The sequence below is a fragment of the Coturnix japonica genome, chromosome 1 (assembly GCF_054131305.1).
Source record: "Coturnix japonica strain WE chromosome 1, WE-NBRP24, whole genome shotgun sequence".
NCBI classification, from domain to species: Eukaryota; Metazoa; Chordata; class Aves; order Galliformes; family Phasianidae; genus Coturnix; species Coturnix japonica.
Window position 1 is genome coordinate 162,868,607 of NC_140663.1, and position 26,978 is coordinate 162,895,584.

The 26,978-nt window shown below is 37.8% G+C and overlaps 1 protein-coding gene across 25 annotated transcripts in view; it reads right to left on the reverse strand.

Moving 5' to 3' along the window:
- Positions 1 to 1,881: 1,881 nt before the first annotated feature.
- Positions 1,882 to 26,978, reverse strand: part of ZMYM2 (zinc finger MYM-type containing 2) — an 87,110-nt gene continuing 62,013 nt past the window's right edge. For 22 of the 25 annotated variants that reach the window (XM_015852176.3, XM_085536405.1, XM_085536399.1 and 19 more), the window contains 14 exons: positions 24,985 to 25,157; positions 18,680 to 18,845; positions 17,754 to 17,788; positions 15,697 to 15,826; positions 15,421 to 15,536; positions 14,435 to 14,606; positions 13,904 to 14,011; positions 12,118 to 12,212; positions 11,524 to 11,692; positions 10,454 to 10,605; positions 7,616 to 7,730; positions 6,298 to 6,549; positions 5,797 to 5,917; positions 1,882 to 3,646 (listed from right to left, as the gene is read on the reverse strand). In XM_015852176.3, the coding sequence (XP_015707662.2) occupies positions 3,454 to 3,646; positions 5,797 to 5,917; positions 6,298 to 6,549; positions 7,616 to 7,730; positions 10,454 to 10,605; positions 11,524 to 11,692; positions 12,118 to 12,212; positions 13,904 to 14,011; positions 14,435 to 14,606; positions 15,421 to 15,536; positions 15,697 to 15,826; positions 17,754 to 17,788; positions 18,680 to 18,845; positions 24,985 to 25,157 (1,997 nt within the window). In that variant the 3' untranslated portion in view covers positions 1,882 to 3,453. Of the gene's footprint in view, positions 3,647 to 5,796; positions 5,918 to 6,208; positions 6,550 to 7,615; positions 7,731 to 10,453; positions 10,606 to 11,523; positions 11,693 to 12,117; positions 12,213 to 13,903; positions 14,012 to 14,434; positions 14,607 to 15,420; positions 15,537 to 15,696; positions 15,827 to 17,753; positions 17,789 to 18,679; positions 18,846 to 24,984; positions 25,158 to 26,978 lie in introns of those variants that run through there. The other 3 variants (XR_014942200.1, XR_014942199.1, XR_014942201.1) reach the window with 3 other exon arrangements.

The following is a 26,978-nucleotide window of genomic DNA, read 5'->3' on the forward strand; positions in this document are numbered from 1 at the left end:
CATTACTGTTCAAATTTAGGTATTACAGATATACATACAGCCTTGACTCATTTTTGACTACAATACTTCAGTAGTTTACATTTGGTTGAATCATACAATGCCTGTGAAAAACATTATTGCTGGTGATGGAATAGCTCCATCTTCTGGAATAAAACTTATTTTCTTGTCAACTATCTTCATGGATAGTTTTCATTTTCATTCAACTTGGATCCATATTCCAAAATTACTTTAAGCTGTAACTTAAATATTCCATTGATGGCAAGTGAGTCCTGGGTAGAAAATGTGAAGATTTCACAATAACAGTATGATTTCTGATAAAATTTGGGAATTATTCATTATTTTCTAATTACACTGAAAATGTACATCCATTGCTCAGTATACCACACTAAACACTGATCTTTTTATTTAAGCAATAGCCATTATCTGATTTTGAGGACAATAATTTAGGTTCAGTTAACCAGTCAACATACACATTTAACTTTAGTTCTGATTCAGGGTACTTTAAGTTTCACATTAAAAATATGTCATTTTACAAAAGTACATAGGGAGAGATGTTCCCTGGGGGTTGGTGCTGGGGCCTGTCCTGTTCAATATCCTTATTGATGACCTCAGTGAGGGCACTGAGTGCACCCTCAGCAAGTCTGCAGATGACACCAAATTGGCTGGGAGTGTGGATCTGCCTGGGGGTAGGAAGGCCCTACAGAGGGATCTGGACAGGCTGGACAGCTGGGCTGAGGCCAATGGAATGAAGTTCAACAATATCAAGTGTCAGGTCCTGCACTTTGGCCACAACAACAGTAGGCAATCCTACAGGCTTAGGGCAGAGTCACTGGAGGTCTGTGCAGAGGATCTAGAGGTATTGGTCAGCGCTTGGCTGAACGTGAGCCAGCAGTGTGCCCAGGTGGCCAAGATGGCCAACAGCATTCTGGCTTGTATCAGCACTACTGCAGCCAGCAGGAGCAGGGAGGGGGATCCATCCCTCTGTACTCAGTTCTGGTGGGGCCACACCTTGGGTACTGTGTTCCGTAGAGGAGGCTCAGGGGAAACCTACTGCTCTCTACAGTTATCTGAAGAGAGGTTGTGGTGAGGTGAGAGTTGACCTCTTCTCCCATGTAACTAGTGATAGGACCAGAGGGAACGGCCTCAAATTGTGCCAGGGGAGATTCAGGTGGGATGTCAGGAAGTACTTCTCAGAAAGTGGTCAGGTGCTTGCACAGGATGCTCAGGGAGGGGGTGGAGTCACCGACCCTGAAGGTGTTCAAGAGACATTTAGATGCTGTACTAAGGGATGCAGTTTAGTGGGTGATAGTGGTAATAGGTGGATAGTTGGACTGGATTATCTTTTCCAACCTTAGTGATTCTATGATTGAATCTCATGCTGAAGTACTTTGAATCTGAACTATGGAGAATACAAGTGATCCTCTTTTTTCACAGCATTTGAATGAAAGATTAAAAGAAATATTTCACATTAAGCACAATGTATTTTAAACAGGTAAATGGTTGCTATACTTAAAACTTAACTTATGGTCAAGTCAGGTGTACAACTGGAGTGGGCAGAACAAAATGGCGATAATGATTCCTTATGTAACTTCTTCCGTGTTACGTGGGCACATTCTATGGCTGTTGTTTCAAGAAAAACAAACCACACCAAAAAACACCCTTGAGTTCTTAAGCACTCACAAAGGGAAGAGTACTGAAGTTAAAACTGACATACCGAGTGTTCCCTCTGCTATTCCTTGATTTCACGGGAAGGATGGAGCCACCAGAAAGAAACGAAAAATAAAAGATATACACCTCCATCTACTTTAGAAATATTGGTATATCTAAAGTCAATACATAGTCATGGACAGACAAGAATAATAAAAATTTAAATGAACTTGCTTTACAAAACAAAGCAACCGAAGCTTTATTTCTCTGTATAGAAAGATGAGTCTCCAAGTGCATTCTTCTTAAGCTAATGAAAACAAAAGTCATGCAGCCTTTGCAAGAAATGAGCCCTAAGGTGGTATGTGCGTATATATATATATACACACACACGTACACATACACATATGCATATATATATACACATACATACACAGACGGAAAATTTCTCCCTTTAATAAATGATTCTTCTCAACATAATTGAAGTCAGTTAAGAAACCAAAACTAATGACTATAGGAGAATATTTTACCACATTATTTTTCAGAACAATAGCAAAATCATTGCATGAGCCACCACATTGCTTGCATCAGTTAAACAAAAGCAAGGAACAAAACTTGAGCAGACCTGGAAATCAGACTCCTTCTGCAGAATAAGCACAATGAAAGGATACAGAACACATGAAAGGCATTTTCTTCAAAAATTTACCAGCGTTCTGCAACACGGCGTGTCATATGGCTTTTGTATGGAGGCATTCGGTAAAAGAATTTCCCCGCCCACTGTCAAGTACTGACTGTATTTAAGGACAGCAATGCAAGAACAAACAAGTTCAAATTTAGTATACCATATTACTTTATGTAATACAGCATCAAAATTCATTTCGCTAAGGCTACAAAGGACAGATTTACAGTGATATGAGGTACCAGCATTTATGGTCAGAAAAGTAAAGACAGAAAAGAATTATACAGCATTGTCATCAGACATTTTCCTCTTTTTTTCCCCACTTTTTCCTTTGATTTTTTTTTTCTTTTGTCTCCCTTTTATAAACAAAATACATGTCATGATGATCACATGCTTTAAGCTTATGTTCATTTATTTATACATGTATATATATATTATTTGTAGGGGGCAATTGAGAGAGAGTCACAAATAAGGAAAGGACACTAAGGTTTTAATAAGGGCAACAGAAAAAAAAATGTTTTCACCAGAATAGATTCACATTACAGTACACCAATATTGACAGCATTCTCTTTTGTCTATTTTTGGTACATAAGATGGAATCTCTCTACATAACCTTATAAGGCTTCAGTAACTAAAAAGTAAAAAACCTATTAGTTTACAATTTATTTAAAAATCCTCAAAGACACAGCAAGTTCTAAACTTTAGTAGTGCTACCCATACACAACCATTCGGTTTAAGAACCCATTAAAAGAGAGTGTCCTTTCAAGGGAGCTTGCAACAGCAGAGTTGTGCAATATGGATGTCTCTTACTACGAGAAAAAAAAATTACACATGGCACATTCTCATTCATATTTTGCAATGTAAAAAGTTACAAACATACCTAGTCAAATAAATAATAATTAAAAAAAAAGAATCTGAAATGTGTTTGTTATGTATCCTAGCATCACTATGCAGAATAATGGAAACTTTCACTCACAGACTATTTACATGTTAATACCCAGGTGAGGGTACACAATGCTACAAAACTCATAAAACAAAGGGTAAACTTGAAATGTTCTCCATAATAAAAGTCTAGCAGCATGACTCTATCTAATGCTGTTTGTTTTCTTGACTGTTTTTGGAAGTTTGTTTTAGTCTATGTCTTCATCCAGTTCATAATTGTCTTTTTCATAAATATCTTTTACTAAAAGAACCCGTACGAGCATGTTTTCCAAAGTGTTGCGGTCCAGTGAGGTGGAAGTGTACCAGACAGAACTATCTGAGGAGACAGAGCATTCTGGCTGCAAATAGAACACGTCCGTCCTCTGATTCAGATTCTGTGGGCTACAATGGAGAAACATAAGGGGAATTAGGATAACAGTTTTAAAGGATGAATTAATACATTAATATTTCTGACATTCTGTGTTAACAAAACTCCACTTTTACCTTGGCCTGCTACAAAATGAAGATTACTGTGGAGAAAGTCTCTTGTTCGTAGAGCTGTGCAGCCTGCCAGTCCTGCACCCTCAGGACAGCCCAAAGCAGATGCCTACAACTGAGCAAGGGTGTATGAGACTGCAGACTCTTCCACTTTTGCAAAACTCTGCAACTCTAGGACTTGCTAAAACAGAAGAGAGAGAGACTGGGCTTTCCTTGAAAATCAAGGATGGTAGTTCTGAGGTGCATGGAAGTGCACCAAGAAGCTAAATTCTGTCCTCCTCCTATCTATTTGAAGAGCTGGTCACTAAGACTTAAAATACCTTTAACTCTAAACCTGTTATATCTTGCAGTTCATATGCTTGCTCGATCCAAATGAGACATATCTTCTTCAAGATGATTCTTCAGATCAACTTAACTGCACTATGTTTCAAACCCTAACAGCGTTCAAAATAGAAATTAATTCAAGGTAAGCTAAAGTTATGGCAAACAGTGGTACGTGTTTTGATATACTGGCTAAACACAGCCCTGTGATCAGCAAAAATATGCAGCTGTGCTTTCCATTTTGATACAGGAACTTAAGAACAGGTTTCAAGATTTCGGAATAAAATTATCGAAAATCATTAGTTTCACAAAAACAAGGTCAAATCTCCCCACTACTTTTACATTTTTGTCACCCTTTTTTGTATGTTTAAAACAGAGTTTTGCTACTTAGATACATCAATTACATATTTTATGTGCAGCCCAAGACAATTCCTCTTCACTCAAAGTGACTCAGGGAAACCAAAAGGTTGGACACTCACGGTCTACACCATTCTTCACTTTTGAGAGTAAGATATTACTTCCCAACACAGGCTGCATCTCATACTTCATCTGATCTACTGTGCTGCATACACAACGTAATTTTTCTTCTCTTGCATCACTTGCCTGTATTCTACGCAGTGGCTGCTCCAATTTAAGACGACCATTTCCCATGAAATCCTGTTCTCAAACACTTCCAAAACACTCATCTGCTAAATTAATTTTTTGCAAGATCTTCCTAAATTTTCTTTTTAATGTATCAATACATTGTTAAATGCATTAATCTCTGAGCCGATAGGAAGGAAACAAGCCATTTCTAAAATGCAGAGTTAATGAGGATTATGTTTTTCCTTCTGCAAAATACTTGTAGAAATGTTGTCAAATAAGGTACCTTTCAAATTTGTGACGACTTAACATGAAGCAAATCTTTTCCATAGATTCAGAGAATCATTTAAGGTTGGAAAAGTCTTCTAAGATCATCCAAATCCAACTATCCACCAATCACTAATACCTCCCCCTAGACCATGACCCCTAAGTACTACATCTACCCTCTCCTTAAACACCTCCATGGACAGAGACACCACCACCTGCCTGGGCAGCCTGTGCCAATGCCTCAACACCCTTTCTGAGAAAGAAAATGTTTCTAAAATCCAACCTGAACCTGCCCTGGTGCAACTTAATCTCCTGTTCTATCACTGTTTCCCAGGAGAAGAGGCCAACCCCCACTTTGCCACAACCTCCTTTCAGGCACTGTAGTGAGTGATAATGTCTCCCCTGAGCCTCCTCTTCTCCAGACTGAAGTGTCCCCACTCCCTCAGCCACTCCCCTTAAGACCTGTGCTCCAGACCCTTCACAGCTTCGTTGCCCTTCTCTGGACATGTTCCAGGGACCAAATTTTCTCAACAAAACTCTTACTGAAGAGACACAGACGTCACAAACAACATTCCAGTAGCAAAATCTACCAGATTCCTTGTTGGTAATTCTTAATTGGTAACTCTCTGCAGAATGCTTGGGAATTTTGTGTAAGAAATCATCCTCAGATGAAGCCCCTGACAGTACTCTGCCTGCTTCCACACTTTGTGCAGACACTGTCCAATTACAAGACTGGAGATTTCAGTGCTTTCATTTAAATATATTTTTAAGAAGAATCCAATACATTCCCTTTGTTTGGGCATATGTAATGTGTCATCAAAACATTTCCCTTTTGTACAAGGTCTTCTCTAGGACTCTTCCTTTTTACCCCATATCATACCTACCTTTTAGACAGATAGCACTCAAACAGTTTCACAGGGCATCTAGTTGGATCAGACGTGTTTTCAATTTGTTCAAATACTGGTTCATCATCTTCATGTTTCCTTTTTCCAGTAGTAATTTTATCTTTAAGAAGAGAACCAACAACATCTAAGCCACAATAGTTATTTCACATTTTTCAGTAAATACCCCAGAGCAGACTGACTAAAATTCAACCTAAGTACTGCAACACAGTCATCACACCTACATTTATCTATGCACTGGAAACATAACCCATAGCCACCTCAGAGTCTCAGCACGTAACATGGAGACCAGAGGGCTGAAAGGGATCATTTAATGCAGTGACACTGTATTCCCAACAACACAATCCCATTAAAGACCCAAGAGCCAAGAACTGAATTTTACGCAACAGCAGACCTCTGGCTCCTGGCAAGCTGCCCAGATGTCCCTCAGATGAGTGAAACGTGGATGTTCCTGCAATACTTATTTTGGAACTGTCATAGTACCTTCACTATCAGCTCTGCACAGGGAAGACACCTGATATCGAAGACAAGCTTTGCTTTCCATTGTTAGAGGATTTTTTTTCCACTGTCTGAAAACAGTGCCAAAAGAAAGTCTTAAGTGCTGCTCCACTGTTTTCAGACCAAAATACTTGGTGTTAAAGTAGAACAGAGTATTCAGAAGAGCAACTGGCGAATGTGATCCCAGCTGTTTAATCCTCCATAGATAATCCTCTTCAACTCGAGAGAATATTGATCCTTCAGAAAAAAAATCAGAAAAAGTATAATGAATTAGCCCATAAACTGTCCAGATGTAATAATAATAATAATAATAATAACAATAATGAAGTTTCTGTTTGCTGTAGAATTTAGTAAAATGTTCATGACAGAAGCCTCTCACAAGCATATTTAATTATATGCCTATAACCCCTTAAAACCACCTTGTAAAGACAGTGGAACCCACAGTTTCAGGAAAAAACAAACAATGGAAGATATGCAATTTCACACAGAACGTATTTCTTACATGCAGTTCCCTCGCATTATTACATAAAAGCAAATGTTCAAGGTCCAATCCCCTAGCCCCTTCACAAAAAGCCTTTTTTTTTGAGTTTTCTTTATTCTGCATAGACCTCTGCATAGGTACACCTTCTTTCTTACTGCTCACGGATATCACTTGGAAACAACTTCCAGGCCATGCGGATGCGCATAAACAGAGCCCTCATAGGCTATGCAGATAAAAGACAATGTCAAGTAAAGAGAAGAAGGGCTGGTAAGTAGGAGCCCTCGCTCACAAGAAGTTTAAGACAGATATGGAAGATTGGATTCTGTAGTTTAGAGCCAAAATGGATCTGCTGGGAAAAAATTTCTAGTATCCCACACTTCTATTTTCTCTATGAACTGACAACACTCCTGAGTAAAACGTTCCAAGCAGACAGTCTCCCAGTCCAAGTAAGACTTAACATGTAGCTCATTGGTCCAGCATTTGCCTGGCTCATTCCCAACTGGAGATTCACTTGAGCAAATATAAACTCAGCTCAGGTAAAAACAAGTCAAAACCAGCCATTTTTGCTGATTTTCTCTCCTCTTGAAGACAAGTGGTCCATTTCAAATAAACAGATTGTGGCAAAAACAACTCTTGTTATGTGGATTACCATGAAACAAGATAATGTTTATAATCACAGTCTTAATTAAAGTCTTGTACGAAATCTTTATGATGTTTAATCAATTAATACCACAACATACAAAATCTTTCTATATAGCTGCACACTTAAGAAAATAAAGCTATTAGGAGATGAAAAACATACATGACCAAAAAGCAAATTACCATCTGGAAGTATGCTTGGTTGCCAACTTCTAAGGATTTTATTTAATTCTTGTTCAAACGTCTGGTAGGTTGGATCAATAAATATGTTGTCTTTTCGATTACTTCCATATAAATACTACAGAAAAAAAGCAACAGACAACATTTAAACATCAGATTAGAATGAATTCTGGGCTACACCATTGCTTTTCAGCACAATACTACTAAAAGCAGTACTTGAAAATACAACAAAATGCTGCTACATACTGGAAAAGCTTTTAACTCCAATGCTGCAAATTTCTAACTAGATGTGTATCACAGATTAATTACAGTCTAACAATTCTCTCTAAAATGTTCTTGTATCTGATACTGTATCAACACACAATGAGTCATTTAAATATAAATGTGTATATTAATTTATCTTTTCCTACAGCTGGGTCATCAAAGAAAAGAAACATACAGCAAGAAAACACTATTTATTTGTTAAGTCTGGTAAACAACAAATGCATCTTCAACAAGCCTGAACAAAAAACCCAGCCCCATATATTTATGGTAATGATATCCAGCAGTGCAAGAAAAACGATAGGTTGATGTGAGGCACCAAAACCAGTCTTTGCTGGGACAAAGAAAGAAGGCCACGATGCAGCAGGGCTGCCAGGCAGGCTAATGACTTGCTCTAGAGGAATCCTTTCCACTCAATGCTCACCTCATCATGCAACAACCTTTATTTTAGCATGATATTTTTCAAGAATCGTACTTTGGGTTTACAAAATACATTACTGAACCAATTGTGTCTGCAAGCAGAACAATTTCAGCTTCAGATGAACCTGAACTGAACATGGCTACTGGCTTCATTCAGGGACGATTTTGCTTTAAAAAAGTTTTCCACGTGTTTCATTTAAGAAAAGCAATTATTGTACAAAGTCAGAAAGATAGCTTAGGGCTCAAACAACTCCTGAGCACTTTCACTGGGCTCTAAACCATGGCACACGCAGGAGGAAACATCCCAGCCTGAGCCAGGGCTTCACCACTAAGAGTGAGTGCAGTCACTGATGAAGGAGAAAGCTCTTTTTCAAATCTGCACCTTCCACATTCTATTCCTTTGATGTATTACTCTTAAGTCAAATATCACTGGTCTTGGCATCTTTTGATCTTCTCTGAGCCCATTCTGAGTTAAGAAGAGCCAACACTCTTCATAGAGCAATAGGCGATTTATCCCATTTTCGGGAGTACATACGCGGGGGCTGTCAGTTGGAAAGAAGGGGTAGGAAAATATTGGAAGGCAATGCAGTTTTGTTGCATGTTGCAAAAATTACATCACATTTAGTGTACCCACAGCTTGTTTCAATCTATTTCCGAAGCCTTTAGTGCACAGGAGTTGGCTGCAACCCTTGGCAGATCACATGCTCACATGTTTTGCTCCTCTCGCTCTCGTGAAATACAAACTCATCAGAACAGGGAAAGTCTTCCTACCAGCCTGAATGCCAGGGGCACAAGTGGGCCATCAACAGGCAATGAAATGAGGCCAATAACACCACCTGAATTAAATACTGGACTCTAAATATAAGCAATATTTAAAATAACACGAGTGCAAGTACTTCCTTTAATGTTTCAATGTTGTATGAGTGTTAAGGGTCCTGATATTTGCGTGGTACCACACACACTGGTTCTGATGAAGTGAAAAGTAAAATTTTATGCACCATTAGCTTTCACGACAGACAAAATACACAACATCAAAGGCATGAAGAAAAGAAAAAACACTGCTATTAGTTAAGTTCCACTTTCTAAACGCAGAGCTCTCTCTCTGTTCATCAGCTCAATAAGACTGTTTTCAGTTCAACAGAAAGGTACAGACAGTAGATCATGCGAGTGCAGTGGCAGAAAGCTGGCTGAATTGAAACATGCTTTGTAGCAGTACTGACTAAAATACCAATGGATGCTCGCTTCTCAAATTTCAACCATGTCCCACATATCAGTGGGACACAATATCAGCTAACTCCTTAATTTTGTATGTTCTTCATACAGAAAAGTTATTGGAGGTACTATTTCTTTTTTCAAAAAGCCTTTCATTAAAAGCAGAACAGCAGTTTGTGAACATTTGGCTTTCCACATCCCATGCATCTTTTTGTCTTTCAAATTAAACAAATTTTTCCATTTCTCAGCTCTGAATATGGTTTGTTTTATCTACAATTTGTCTTATGTACCAAAAATTAAAACATCCTCTGCTTAAAAGATAAACTAAAGAAAAGGGTTTTTTAAAAATATCTAACGTTACTGCTTTCACATGCACTTAAACTGACTCCTTTTTGCTTTGAAATATGATAGAATTGCAATTTGAGGGAGCTGGCGAATGGAAGGCAACAAATACAGCACAGTTTCCTATGTTCTGGAAAAGAAAACTGTCCCCGTTTTCAGTAAAATAAGACTCTCAAAACAATGCTTTAAATAGCTTGTTTCCACTACCTGCTAAGCAACAGAGTTAGTAAAACCTTTACATCTCATTCCTCATTCCATTCTTCTCTTACGTTGAGCCCTCTTCAGCAATCAGAGTGAAGCACAGCATGGAAAGCATCATTGCACACTACAGTTTTTTCGCTTTAACCCAATGAGAAGCTTAAAATTGTAACAGCATACCAGCTTACATTTGAGTTTTCAAAATGGGTCTGTAAACTCATTTACTATACAGACTTCTATAATGTGATTTATATAGCAGCCTCTCTGAGTTTCAGACTGTAGCAATTATATTTACAACATCTCCTGGCCCCCTCTCATCAAACAATTCACATTATCTCCATTCTCCCACTGAAACAGATTAGAGCCAAATCAGCAGCTCCACTTCTCATTTCTACAGCCTCTACTAACCTCCTGAATCCCAAGACACAGATAATAGATGCTGTCAGGTGCATAGTTCTCTCCATTAGGCCTTCGAATTTCATTGACAAAATGGGCCAACCCATAGTTTAACTCAGCTGCAGTATGTGATAATAGATCTTCCTTTAATTTCACAGACTTTGCTGTAAAATAAAGACAAAAATGCTACATTATACAACAGTATTATTACATGATGGTGGTGGGATGGGGTATTTTTTGGACTGGAGTGGGAGAAACTGGTTTGACATCCTCTACACTAATCAATGAATGAGTTGAAATGTATCTACTAAGAAGATCAAATGTTAGGTCTGCATTAAAATAAACAAGGCTACCAGAGTAAACTCTAACTAACCAAACGCAGTATCACGCATTGAAGAACTCAGGGTCATGCACAGCTGAGGATGACACAGAAACAGGCAGTAGCCCAAGAAACTGAAGTGAATGGAGTGGCAGAGGAAGACCTTCAGGAGAAACGGCAGCATCCAACAGCATAACACAATGGTGCTAAGACGCATGTGGGAGCTGAAGAAGAGCAAGAGCAGCAGCAGTCCTTCTTTTTCCCCCTTTTTCAATATACAGAGGAGCTTTGCAGAAAGAATAGCAACATCCCACAGGAGTGGACACCACACTATGCCAGATCTCCAAAGCCATGTAATGCCAGACTATGATGAAGATCTCTTCATCCTACAAAGAGTAGGATGCCTCTCCCTCACAATTTAGAAGAAGCCCCGAAAAAGTGCAAACTCTGAGAAGAGTCAGAATACAGGGAAAATCAGGGTGCAAACAAACAAAAAAATCAAAACGGTCATGAGAAGCCAGAAGAGCTAGAAAATGTTTGTCCTGGCTTGTGCTAGACATAAAAGTCCCAGTGCGCTGAGTAGAGAAAATTCTTTTATGAAAAAAATAAAGTGTGGCACCTCTGTGGTAAAATAATCCTTGTTATTGTAGGAACACCAGGGAAGAACGGAAACTACTAGAAATTCCAGCTTAAAATCAGGCAAGATCAACAATTCTCAACTACCAAATAAAAACATGGATGCCGGATTTTTGGATATACGTACTTGATTTCAGTTCCTCTGATTCTGGAAGCTCTTTGTCTAAATGCTGAGACTTCACCCAGTGTTTCCATGCATTCACACCATACGTGTATTTGAATGGAAAACTACACTCTGAGTTTTCAGAACTATCATCGTGTGATTGGTACTCCGACACAGCTCTCCTCTTCACTCCCTGCCATTGAAACAAAGTGGTTAATGCAACATTAAGGCACACTCACTAAGTTTTACTATCAGCTTTGTGTCCTGCACCGGCAACTCTATATTTCCTGTTAGTTTTTGTTCTAAATGAAAGAATTTGGCTAATTTGTTTGCAATGTCTAAACTAAGATTTTTGACTGAAATTTTAGAGAAATTACAAACAAATTAAAAGGGACTTTTAAAGTCATTTTATAAATTTTATATTAAAGCCAACAGTTAAATGCAGCAGACACAGGACTTAATTATTTTAAGTATATCAATTTACAACAAGGAAGATTGGAAACCAGGTATTGATAAGCAACTGAACGTTTTAGAGCAATAAGAGAACTACAAAAAAAAAAAAAAAAACAACATTTTTGCCCACTTAAAATTTGTGATGTTTTTATAACACGATGCTACCTTCTTTTTGGGACGAGGCCTTGGCTGCTCCTCATATTCTTCCCCAAAAACAGGAGGCAATAAAAACTCATTTTCTGTATCAAGCTCTTCAGTTGCTGAAAATACATTAAAAAAACCTTGTTTTTATGCTCCATTTGAGTAATACTTGTTTGAAAAAAAAATGAATTATATCAGTGCGTATTAATGTAAAGATTCTACACAAAAGCACATACATGAAACATCAATGACAACTGGATTCTGGCAAGAGGGAGTAAATGCATTCGTATCTTGAAGGTAAGGCAAAACCATCAGAGTGCTCTTTCTATATATGTTGCAAAGAACGCAGTGTTGAATACTTCCAAAAACCATCTCACATCACTAAGTCAGCATTTCTTCCCCCAGATCCTTACACAATTATTCCTGCCTGGGAATACACAGCAACTGTTCCTGTTTAAACATCTTGGAGCATCAACTCTTTCTGACAAGCTGTTTTTAGTCCATATTTACAAAGGCAGAGGCCTAGCCCATGACAGATGTTATATTTACCTAGATAAACAGATAAATACTATTTTGATATCCTGCCACTGAATATTTCAGGTTTAGGACAAAGGACTATTACGTCAGACAACCAAGCAGAGTGAAGAGATTTAATTCTGCAAGTTCTAAATTTATTTACTTTACTGAAGATGCTTTATCTCTCATGTAACTATCAATGACTTCACTAAAAACAACACTCTTCTGAAGATTATTTCACCACCTTGCTACTCAAGACATCATTCCAAGTTTATTACCAAGTTCCATGTTACCAAGTTTAATCATAAGGAGGAAAACTGATCCAGTTAAAATAGAACACAAATGCAATGATTTAAGAACTTTACCCCAGACTAAATACTAGCCTTTCTTTTGCTATCAAATATGAGAAGCACTTCAGCACAACTATCATATAATCACAGAACAGCTTGGGTTGGAAGAGGCCTCAGCCATCATTTAGTTCCAACTCCCTGCCACAGGAAGGGTCGTCAATCACTACCATCAGGCCAGGGCCCCATCCAGCCTGGCCTTGAATACCCCCAGGGATGAGGCATCCACAAATTCTCAGCATCTCACCACTCTCTCAGCAAAAATCTTCCTCCTGATATCTAACGTAAACCTGCCCTCCTTTTGTTTAAAATCATTCCCTCTTGTCCTGTACCTATCTAAAAAAAGTTCATTTCCTCCCTGCTCATAAGCTCCTTTTAAGTACTGGAAGGCCACAACCTATTATAAACTAATATTGTTTACTATTCCACTTCAGTTTCTTCCTTCATTTCCCCCCCTTCTCACGTACCAAGCCTTGCTTATAAGGAAGATTAAAGAATACATGTAGTATATCTTGCTAGTAAACTTCCCTAGAGCAATGTCAATCCTTTTTCATAATCCCAAGAGACAGCATTCAAACTAGACACGCAGCAAACCGAGCAACTTGGTCTGAGCAAGTAGCGTGGTTATCTACAGCACAAGGAGACTTTCAACATCAGATACAGAAGTTAGCCAGGGAAGGTATGAGTTATCCACCCAAGAGAAGCTATGTCAAGGGAGGTTCTAACCACCCCTGAGAGTTTTTTTGGATCTCAGATTGATTAGGATACGGTGAAAGGCAACAAAGACTATTTGCCTGCATTATGTAAAGAGCAGCAGAAACTGCAGTTAACAAGGGTCTCAAAGCAGGGATTTTCATGATATTTCAAATATTACCTCTTTCAAATATATCATATAATGTCTATTCCATAATATTTCACAATGTTTATTAAAATGACAGAAAAAATACCTCTTGGAAAGTCTATTTCAATATCGAGGTCTGGTTCATATAGAACATCTGGCAAGCTTGTCTGTGCCTCTGTTTCTGAATTTAGTAGATTGGACTCAGCTATCACACCTGTAAATAAAATAAAATTAAATTAATAAGGAAAAATTATTGTACTTTAATTAATATGGATTAGCAAAAATAAGCAGGCATATAGAGCATTATAATTTTAGTGGTACTAAAACTGGTTATGGCTTGTTTTGAGTTACACTGAGGAGAAAATGTGTGACAAGCAGGGAGTATGTCGCTGTTTTTAAAAGGAAACTATGGGTACAGCACATCAAAGTCACACAGCAGACTTCAGAAAGTTTTCTGTATTTTAACTGTGCAAAAATGTTTTAAAACTACTTAAACAATTAGTATTTCAACCCAATATAAGAGCTTAGTAATAGCATTGCTGTACAGAAAGAATCTTCCCTAACATCAGAGACTATTTCTCCCTGTTCACACACATCCCAGCATTCCAAAGAACCAAAGACACGGTAATTAACTCACAGGCTGCATCAGAAACTTCTGCTTTTCCCTCATGTTCAGGCACCATCCCTGACAAGGTCAGCAGCTCTGTCTCCAGAGGATTTGAGGGTACTTTCCCCCTCAGGTCTTCTATTGCTGCAAAGATTTTCTCAGTGCTGTCCAGAGTAGTGGGCAAGAAAATGGGAACCGGCACCTATGTAGACACAGAGGAGATATAATTAGAAAAGAAATAACAGCTGCAACAAAGAGTCAACTGCAATCAACATAGGAACACCAACTCTATGCTCCTGTTCTAGAAGAGGGTTGAAACAAACTAAAAACATATCGCTTCAGTGTGAGCTCAAAGAACTGCTGACAGATTAAATGATCCTGACCAGAGGGAGAGCAGTAAAAGACATATAAGAAATACAACAAAATAAAGTGCGCATGGTAAAAGCAGAATGGATTTTGGGTCTCTCCACCTCTATGTGACTGTAACATCAGAATAACAAACCAGACAAATCAACATCCTGGTCTAGTGACTTGTTTATGAAATATGGAGCTCTAGGAATTTAGGGTTTCTTTCTACTGTTTGGATAAGATTTGGTATGTAAATGATAAAAAAATCAACTTAAGAGTTATTTTCTCAGCCTGAGATTCCTTTCTTGTTTTTCTTCCTTTATCCTGCTCTGTCATCCCCCTCTAGCACAGTTTTCCCACTACGAACAAGAACAAACCTTCTTGTTTAATGCTTATTCAGAAAACAAAAGCATCACCCAGAATCTTCCCTAACCAAAGTTCAGCAGCATGAGATTTTTACACTCAAAGAAGGCAGATAAGTCCTAAAGAGCAATCAGGAAATTATATGCCACTGTTTCTGATTTCTGATTCTAACTCAATAAACAATACAGTGGTGCCCTTGCAGTCGTTTAGGTGGAGCAGGAGAAGAACAGTCAGCAATACAAAGCTGTCCCTTGCATGCATGTTAATGGATACCAGCATAAATATAAGGATGAAGTCTCACTTACGGGAACAGGAATCGACGTAGGAACAGGAACAGTTTGGCTATACATGTTCATAGGCACCGGGACGTAGATGGGTACAGGAATAGGCACTGGGACGTACTCTTTCTTCCAATCATCTTCTATTAAAAGAAAAAGGAAAAAGGTAAACACTGCAGAAACTTGATATATTTTACACCTGCATATTAGGGGGAAACAAATCACTTATTTGCAATATCTTCCAATAAAATAACAGTTAAAAAGAAGCCTGCAATGACGAAATTATTGGTTAATGGGAGTTACCTGTTTGACAAGATTTTGTCTGCATGTGAGGTTTACAATACGTGGCTTTTGTCATTGTCAAAGGCTTGCACAGAACGGCCTTGTTCTTCATCTCTCTGTTAGGGGTTGGGGAAGGCGGTGGTGCTGACCCCTGCAGACAAGCAAATCAGAGAACACATTGCTGTTGCACTACATTGATTTCAACACAAAGTCTTTTTAATTTAATCTATCAGTCAGTACTCTCCATGCATAAGATACTAATGAGGAAGCTCACAGCACTCAGCAGCACTATGTTTCTTTCTTTAATTGCAAGCTATTCTGATTAAGCTGCACGAGCTGCTACTACCAGGAGTGTCACATGGCTGTTTTTAGCTTGGCCTAGGCCAGTATTTCAATTCCGAGCATTCCAATTCACAACTTCTGCCACTTTTTTATTTTTTAATTCCTTGTCTACGTGAAAGTACAACGTAAACTATTTTATAATTCAATAATAACTTCAGCTGTAAAAATAATCCCCCATGAACAGCAAAACAAACTTTTGGCTCAAGTTCTGATCTTCTTAGGTAGGTCACAATCCTACTTAGGTAGGCCACAATCCAAAATCACCTACCAAAAAAAAAAAGGTATTCTAAATAAAACTTTATTGTTACACTTTTTACTATCCAGAGGATGAACAGTGAGCTCCCCCTGCTGCCTCTACAACAGCATCAACACATTTGGAAATACCACACAAAGCTCAGTGTTCTTACAGTCAACAGGTAAAAATATTTTGCTCCAAAAACGCTGTTTGACCACTAGTACCAAGACTGCCACTTTCATTTGATCAAACACACTAAGATTAGCCTCATGTGCGCTCATATAGAAAGTGAAGTCACAAGAATGGCAGGCAGCACACCTTGTAAAATGTGAACAAATTACTGAATCACAAATAGTTTTTATCTGGTGGTGCATCATTTTTTATTTTTATTTTTTTTAAAGATATTAACATCATTGGAAGGTATTAAATCTAAAATACTAAGTGTTTTTAACATGATGGTTGAACATGCTACGAAATACGTCTTCAGTTACCCAAACAATCTTATTTGGTGTTTTCCATTAACATGTTATAAAATGCTACCAAAATACTTTCACTTAAGTCTAAGGTTTAGCTTACAGAAGCCTGTTTTCAGGTGAGACAATTTTTTCCACTGAGAAGTAGCAGCTATTGAGATCTTCTGTGTGAGAAAACAAAGCCAAGTTTTAAACAAAATACACTAAGCTCGATGTTCAAAATTATTACTAATAATGAGATTAGGAAGAAATTCTTTACTGTGAGGGTGGTGAGACACTGGAACAGATTGCCCAGTGAGGTTGTGGATGCCCCCTCCCTGCAAGCATTCAAGGCCAGGCTGGATGATGGGCTGTGAGCAACCTGGTCTAGAGGGAAGGTGTTGCTGTATATAGCAGGGGGGTGGAATTAAATGATCCTAAACGTCCCTTCCAACCCAAACCATTCTAGGGTTCTGTATTTATGACAAGCTGAAAAAAACTGATGGACTCCAAATGAAGGCTGCTGCTCTGCTCACTGTCACAGACAGCCTTCCTGCCAGGAGCTCATGCTTCCCCACCTTGCCACCAATCCAACCCCATGCACCTGCACCTAACTGTTCTGCACTCTGGAACTACAGTTTAAGAACTGAAACTTTGTTTTCATCCTTTCAAAGCTGCGGTACGATCTTCATATTCCAACTGGCCAAGGAAATTCTCTTCCCTTTCTACACTCAATAAGCACATCTCATCTGTCTAAAGAAAAGAGATACACGCACTTTGTGAACTAACTTCTAAGCAGCGTGTTCATGCAGCACAGATATAAAATATGTGGCTGCTGATTCCTTTTTCCAAAAGATGTTGAAAAGAGCACATGAACATTTAAAACATTAATTTCAGCTACTGACTTAATAAAGACTAACAAAGCCCACAGTTATGCCAGTATCATTTTAATACACACATTTTAAAAGCATCAATTGAAGCCACCAGCAGCTCTATTCTAAATTCATCTGATAAGGTTATATATGCATATATAATATAGATGTACTTACTGTTACTTTTGTTCGAGGAGTTTGACAGCCCTGATCTAAAAATGCAAGAAAACATTTTTTAGAGTTCTTCTCCCTCTTTCAGTATCAGAGCAAATATCAACATATATAATTGGAGTAACATTAATTGAACAGTGCTGCTCAGCACTGTATGGCAGGTGAGGACTGAGCATGACGCTTCTCACTACTCCACAACTCCATGCTTACACAAAGCCAAAAGTCAAATCAGTGCTACAGTCAGCTGTAAGCAAAACTTGATTCAGAAGGTAAATACTAAAACATTCATATATGAAAGCAGCCACACAAATAAGCTGTGTTAATACAATTAAAGGAGATGTTGATTTATTTGCATGCTGATATGCAGTTTAGATCCCATATAAACACACATCCTGCTCCCACCAGAAATCTAAAGGCACCTATTGCCAACAGAACAAAAAAGCAACACACAGGTCATGCCTGGATACTTTCATTTTGTTTTGTATATGATGCATTTATTTCTTTTTAATTCCTTTTACTTCTTTCCTTTTAATTCCAGGTGAGTATATCTGCTATCTGCGACCAAAACATGCTTTGAAGAAAAACATTCCCACAGAGCAACTAATAACAAAGTAAAATGAGAGTAGAAAACACTTAGCATTCCCATGACTAGAATGATGCTTAACCTAAAGAGGTTTGGTTTTTATAAAAAGTAATTGTAACAGAGTTCAATTTCCGATAGCATCTCAGCTCTCGAAAGAGCAACAAAGTAAAGGTTAAGGTAAGAGGTACAGAGCAGATCAGAAAGTCATGACTCTGGTGTTCACATATAAAAGGGTGGTCTCTAATGTAAGCAAGTTTGTTAAATCAAACAAATAGCTGAAGCAGTTTTGAATCTTTGGTTTAAATCAAGTAATACGCTTGCCATTTAGCAGCCACGAGGCAGCACGTACCGTATTGTAAGTTCTCCGGTCCTTTTTGGGTTGCCAGATTTGGTTCATTTTGTTGACAGTAGAAACGGAGCAAACAGTGCTGATCACAAAAGTGTTTCATTTCTCCACGCCACTGCACTTTCTCTCTGAGAGTTCCTTGTGACTTACAACAGTCACACCGTGCAGCCTTAATGCAAAAAACAAACAAACAAACAAAACGATTTAGACATTCGTAAAAAGTCTTGAGAAGAAATTACATTTACTTTTTAAAAGGTTACATTCCTAGAAGTATTAAAGCATTCCTACTGCTACACAGTTAATTCTCACTTGTGTAGGCCATAAGACATTTACACAACCCTCAGACTTGCCCAGACCAACACACTTGTCATTTCACTTTCAACTGTTTGCTGGGGCTTAATGCCTACAGCGAGTATGTTGGTTCCACTTAAACATTAAGTCCTTAAAAGCTGCTCATTCCTACACATTCAGAAGAAAAATGAAAACTGTGTGCAATTGCTTTCATTAATTCCACCAAAACACTCTGCAAAACAGGAGCAGAAAGAGAGATTCCTTCATAACTTGCTTGAACCCATGACACACGTTGCTGTCTTACTCCTACCCCACAAAAGTTTCATGGTTGTTTGTTTTTTTTTGTTCTGTTTATGATTTAAACAGGATAGGAATAGAGGACTGGGAAGGACTAGAGGGAATGGCTTCAAGTTGCACCAGGGGAGTCTCAGGCTGGACGCTAAGAAATGATGCCATTCCAAAGAGTGGTCAGGCACTGGAATGGGCTGCCCAGGGAGGTGGTGGGAGTCACTGATACTTGAGGTGTTAAGGAATGTTTAAACATTGAGTTGTGGGACATGGTCTAGTGAGAGCTATTGGTGGTGGGTGGATGGCTGGACTGGTTGATCTTGTAGGTCTTTTCCAACTCTAGTGAATTTATGAAATCAAAATCACTTCTCTAGGGATTAGGTCAGTGTAAATTACATTTACATTGGTGTAATTGTAAATTACATCTTTACATTGGTGTAAAGAACTTTTCTGTTCTCATTATTTTCATACTTTGACAACAAGTTCAGATTCTGGTTAATTAGTTCTTCCAAGTTTCTCTGATTGTTTATTCACAACAAAATGAGCTCCAATCTAAGGAAGATTCACAGTAGCAAAAAACTTGAAACTGTGTTCTTCTACATTCTTAACTAAACACTGAAGAAATGTATGCTGCACCAGGCTATAAGATAACTTCATGAGGCATCGCTAACAAAGACATTTTTCTGCTTAATTGGTTCCACTGAGTTTAATCAGCCATGATATCATCTGTCTGAACAGCACTAGCCCCATCTTCAGATTTTCAGCTAGAAAGGGTTGTCTGCATTATTCCTCCCCTACATATTTGCTTTCAATCTCCATCCCAAAGTGGTCTTTAAAACTAAATGGAAAAAAAATAAATGCTTTATGGATGCTTAGGAATCCAAAATAATTCCATCTAACAGTATAGCCAGGAGAGGAAGAGGGAAATTTTGATAGAATGCAACACAAAACATTAGTATGTAAAACAACAGACAACACTGGAGTTAGGCACAAGGCTTGGATGGCTGAAAAAGTGGTCCAACTGTAGTTCTCATGACTCCAAGTATCAACAGGTCAATAGCTTCACATTTAAAAAGTAACTAAATTTGAGTTCCTTTTCTGTACTTGACCAGTTCAGCTCCATTCTCTGGCAATGCAGGAAATAAAGGTCTCAATTGCCATTCCCAAATATTTAAAATGATACTGTTAGAAACAAGTCTCTCATTTTATAAGAAGCTTCAAGTATATTATATATATATACACATACATATTTAATATACTTATTAACATGTTTGTTTGAAGGAAATATGTATGTTTTAACCTGTCTGGCAGCAATTAAAGCAAATAAAGCAAATAAAGGTGCCACTGGAAGGGGAGATGGCACTTCTCCCTTTTTGTGGAGCTGGCACCAGCAGTTGTGCTCATGCACCTGCATGGTACAAGGTCAGAGACCTGTGACGCCCTCTTCCTCCCTTGCTTCATTACATTTGACACTTTGACTTTCTGCTGATGCTGAGCCACAATTCATTCTGCAGCATAAGATGTTCTCAGAAGGACAAAAGAGCAAGTCAACTGCACACATGGAAGTGAGAATGTAAAGTGTTGCTGGAAAATAGCCTAGGTTTATCGATTAAGGAAATGGTGAATTTGCACCTTAAGTGCAAATGCATCTTTCCAAAGCCACCAAGAAGCTGAAATACCGGTGGGAAAAAATAAACTTGTATAATTTGCTCAGGTTTTTTTTTTGTTTTTGTTTCATTTTTTAACATCTCAAGCCCAGCTAACAGTGATCATTAAGAATGACTGCTGACCCACATATGGAAAAGTCCACTTATCCTGAACTGCTGTACAAAGCTTCACTATCAGAGCACCACTTCTGTGTCTTCTCTGTCCTATAAAGAAAAAAGGTGCTAAGTAATGTAAAACTCAGGAACTACTTGTAGCTTGTAGCTACTAATTGTTTTCTCCCTCTCCTTTTTTTGCTCTTTCATTCAAGATTTGAATAAGCCAATTATTGTCTCTCCTGGGCTGCAACTAAGGTTTTTATATTCAATACAGTTAAACACCATTCCTTAGCATTTCCTCTGTGCAGAAACTTCAGTTTTCATCTCTGTATTTATGAATGCTAATTCTAAATATTTACATTGTGATTTCTGTAGTCAGTACCATGAACTTCTCTGTGCACTGGAGTTTCTTACACTACTTGCTTACTCTGTCAACTTCCTCAACCACGAAATTACTGAAAGGAAAACTGACTTCAGGATGTTCTGCTTTCTTCCTTCCTTAACCTTTCAATTTCTTTCCACTTAGAACACTGACAACTTATGCATGAACTGAAACAACCCCCAAAATGCCTACTTTCAAGTCCTTCTTTCTGTGCTCCATCCACACCTAACTCCTTCTCCACTTGTGACTGGTTTTTGGTCCAATTCTTTCCCCAGGTCTGACTTCAACAAGTTCAAATTACCAGCACCAATCTAAAAGTGTATAAATCAACAGTGTTTGCCTCAGAGTTGGTTTAAAATCTAACTCTTTACATGTTTAATGTAAATGAGCTCTTTAGTCTTTCCCTGACCTGTTCCCATGTTCTCCAGGGATAAGGACTGGCGCTCATTTCATATTATCTTAGCTGTCTATTTTAAGCTACTTTGGTTCAATCTACATTAAGCAAGAAGCAAGAGGTGTTTCCAGAGAGTGACTGATTCTAAGAGAAAGGAGATCAACCGATCTAAGTGTACCTCATTGAAATTGAGATGCCTAACTGTACAATGGCTAAATTTGGACAGCAGAAATTCCACAAGGTCATCTTGTTGCCTTTACCATTCAGATTAATACCGGCTGCACTGTTTCAAATCTTACAATGGTTGCCAATTATGGTATCTGCAGCTCACTAGCTACAATAATTTTGCTTGTGCCTCAGACTGCGGCTCCCCACTTTCACATTTAGTCTCAGCTATAGACATCTGACCTCTACTAAATACGCCATTATTACCCAATACGTTCAGTCCAATCACTATTCCACTGCTGACCTGAATGACCTATATTTGCACTTCAGCTGTGGTACTTTCAGCAATACTTCACAACATAAATTTTAAGAAACAGACTTCTGCAGTTCTCTCCATACAGAATATGGTTTAAAGGTACTTTCAGTTCTCTCATACGAGAAACAGCAGATGATCAAAATAATCATCAAACAGGCTACTAAAACATTTATACTGACATCTCAAAAATGACAGAAAATATCACCCTAACCACAGCATGCAATCTGAGTTTACAAGAGAAGCTCTATTAACAACAGGAGCTAGCCTCAAGACACCAGAAGTTTTTATTCTATTTGTAGAAGTGCTTTGGACTCCAGACTACAGAAACTTCCTCAGAATTTGGCACCAATTGTTAATTTCAGCTGTCATTCACCAGATGGTGATGGCTAAACTCTCCTTCAACGTATCAATCACTCACGTTAAGTCTGAGGAATAATTCTAGATAAGTCTGATGTGCTTCCACCACTGATAACTTTTTCCAGCCTTCTGTGATGAGAACTTTGGTGCTCAGGGAAGTTCTTACATAAATAATTAAACATTTTTAAAAGTTAAGATGTTTTCCAGATAATTATGTGAAAAAAATGTGTCCAGAAAAAAGTAGACAAAGAAGATGGAGACAAACACTTGTTTAATGAACACATTAAACACACTAAAACATTACTAAATTATTACTACTTATTTCTCTTCATGTACACATTTATTGCAACTCCAAAATAACACTAGACATTGCATAAGTGAGACAAAGCTCATACACAGATATCTATCCCTTTAAGAAGCTAACAGACAGAACAGCAAATGAAGTACAAATTGAGGGAGGGATCCATGTCTCATCTGTCTTCTTGTATTTTAACCATTATCTATTTATGGCTATGCGAGAACGTTCACTAACCGTGCACTAAAAACCCAACATGTCTGGAGCAACTGCTGTAAAAGAGGTAAAAGTTACCTGCGAGAATGTAAGGGAAAAAAGGACAATTCTAGCAAAATACAAGTACCAAATCCTATTACAGGTCTTTTTTTACGTAATAAATTCCAAACTCTTATAATCAGAACTGAATTAGGTAAAGACTAAGAAGTACTTGGAAAAAAAAAATAAAAATTAACCTACAATTGAATGCCATGTGAGACCAGTTCCAATAGCAAGCATGAAATCACGTATCACTTCAGTACCCTCCAGAGTACCAAAAGTCACTAGTTAACAGTGTGCTTAAATTACCTTTCTAGGGCATGTCTGATGTTCCTGTACCAAAGTACCAACAGCATTTCTTAAGCAGACTTTAATGGGCCAATTAAGTTACCGCTTTATCCCACAGATGTGAAGGATAATTTGAAGTTAAAATGTTTTTGAAAATCTGAAGTAAGGTACAAACTTCCATATAAGTTTACCGCATATGAAACTAGTTGGGTACACTCAACCCCCAGACTATTATTTATTGAATCCCCTTAAGGGACCTTTAAAGCATACCACAGCTTTATTAGATTCTCTATTAGAACAGGCACTTTTTACAGAGGGATAAATTTTATCCCACACCTCAAGTTCTAAGGCATACCGATTAAGTATTATTGAATGGAATGACATTTTAGTACACCTAAGAACTCCGCAGCCAAGCTTTTCACCCTGTTTTTGTACATGAGACAGAAGATTCTGGTCTTCAGTAGTTTTCTTTCAGGAATTTCTAAAAGGACTCTATTTACATAACTCAAAACGAAGATTTCACAATGTTGGGTGGTAACATTTCTGGAACCTGCCATTCCAAAGTATCAAATATGTCTTCAGACTCAGTTCTGTTATGGTAGGTAGATCATCTTGAATTACTGGACTAGAATCTAGCCCTCTAACATTTCAAGCTTTTGATTGCCTTTCAGGCTCTGCCGGGGGTCTTGGTAAAGTGATAAATTTGGTATTGTTTCTTTTTGCTATTGCATCCACAAGTGTTGCTTTTGGCTTGATATTATCAGTGTAGCTTTCCAGGATGTACACACCAGAGATCAAATATTTTATCTACATTTCTAATCAGAGGTTAAACCCGGTCCAATCTCACCCTTCTTTCCTTCAAAAAAATGAAAGCAGAACACTACTTAATGTGAACTCCTTGCTGATTGTGTTGCACACGGTAATTAAACTTCCAGAGATTTAGAAATAGATGCCATCACATTTGACTCAAACTTTTATTAGAAATCCATTTGGTCTTGTATTTCCCCTTGCCATCCTTTCCACTGTGAAATAATGAAAAATCGAAAGCCCTGCAGTTCATGCTGTGGGATCAGAGAAAAGGCAAAACAAACAAAAACAGGAGGATGAAGAACTGCCAACCTAGTTTATCATCACTCAGCTCAAGGTGTCATCCAGCAGCTTTTAACAGTGTTCTCAACATTCTGAATACACAATTAAGCAACTTTGACAAGAAAAATATGGTATCAGTTGAGGGGGGAAAACTGTGATTGTAAAGTACGTAGTAGGTTTTTTTCTGTACAAGACTTCCTTGCCAAATGAATCAATAAATCAGCTGGTAGAAACTCTGCTCTAAGTTCTAACAAAACTCAATTGACAAAATTAATACACCTGCTTTTTGCACAGCAAATGCTTTGCTGAAGTAAGCCATACTTGCTGCACAGTCCTTGAGATATCCTCACATGTGAATATTTGATTTTTATTTATTTATTTATTTTTAACTTTGGAGCTCTTTTCAAAAATTCTGAGTTACTTGCCTTGTAGTACCAGTCCTGAAATTTTTTACAGCACTCTTCACTGCAGAAATCTCTCACTACACCATCAAGTTCCTTAGTTGCTCCCTTTTTGCACAGCTGTGAGCAGTAATTACAAGTAACACATCTCAGTCCTAACCGTCTTGCAAAGTCTTGTTTATATAGCAGCTTGCAGCCTGGAAACAGATTTTAAACATTAGGAACAAAGTAATTTTTACAGAGAGATATCACAGTTAAGAGTTAAATACTGAAAACAACGGCTAACAATTGGGGCTTAGGAAGAAAAATTCAGGTTGCATAAGACACTGTATTTCAAGATATTTTTACCTGAAGATCTTTCCTGCACAACTCTGTGGTTTCGTGTGATATCTGCAACTCTCACAAAACACTATGCTTGAATCTATGCTTATCAAACCCCTGAATAAACAGTCAGAAAAATTACACAATTTGTTATTCAGACAGACTCCTGCAGACACACCTTCTCGGAATGAAATTTTCAGTCACATATTCTCAGAATGCTAGATATCCAGACAATGACAAGCAGTAATTGTAAGCTAGGCGACACTATGCTCTAAAACAATACCTATCTTCAAGTATCTTTTTTCTATTAATACTCTCATTCATGTTAGCACAACAAACCACTTTAACAACTCATTCATTTTTAAGAACATAAGATGATCTAAGAACTGAAGAGTTTCCTAAAGAAAAAAAAAAAATAAATGAAAATGCAACTACAAAGTAAACAATTACAAGTTCTGAGACTGTTAATGCTCTAAGTTTACAAATTCAGTTTGTGTAAGATCTGTATTCAATACATCTTTTTGTGCTCACATTAGGCGGCTTGGTTTTTCTTATTTACATTTGCTATCAAGTTTTAAGTCCAAGGTCATCATTCTGAGAGCTGATCCTCCCTCAAGCAAATTGGAAACCACATTCTAAAGTACTAAATGCATTCAAAGATGAATACCGCAGCTATTACACAGCCTATTTGAGAACATACTGTATTTAAACTACCTCAAATCTAGTGTCTGTTCAAGTTGACGTTTAAATCTCTATAACTGTGCTAATGCAAAATTTTCCATGCACCTCTGGAATTGTGCTACTTTTGCATAGGAGAACAGCATGAGAAGATAAAGCAACTGTCTGTATTAAACAGTGGAGGGACAAGGTAACATCTACACATTAGTAATCTATGGTACTTGTGGCTGTTTTAATGATCTCCCAAATATATCAGTACCACCAAGACCAGAACTCAAGTCTTGCAAGTACTTGCTCTGCTGGGGTACGCTGTCTAGCACATGCAGACATCTGTACTTCTGCTAAATACAGAAATTCAATAAGTAGTACGTATTTCCTCTAGTATACAGAATACTGAAATATCATTTAAAATACTATTTGGTAATTCCAATTATCTGCCTTGTGCTGTTGTCTACTAGGTGTTCTGAATTTCAGTGAAATCAGATACCAATTTAAAGATCACTAAAAGCACGAATGCAAGTGGAAAATGCAGCAGACAGCATTTTTCAAAGCAAAATGTTACTGAGGAATTTTAACTTGCAATGCTACAAATTCTGCTAAAAATTAAATTTACTAACAGTGTCAAAGCAATAAAGTTACAGAATACACTGTACATAATAACTGCGTTTTCAGTTGATTTTTTTAAAGTTATAACTCAGATCCCATAACAACAGAATAAACAATATTAACACACAGTACACAGTGCAGAAGGTAAGAGCCAAAGCAAGCAGTTGTCCTTACTGTGTAATTTGAAAGTCAATAATAATAGTAAATAATACACTGCTATGAAGAAAATAATAATCCTGAAGGCTACCGGCATGTGCAAGCAATAACTTCAACGTACTGGTTAAAGCACAGAATATTTCTTGCTAAGATTTCTGATGGTCATATTTCTCATTATTGTACGTGGCATCAAAGTCTTTCTACCTTTTTTTTTTCAGTCACAGAGACAGCTCAGCACCAAAACTTCTCTTCAGATA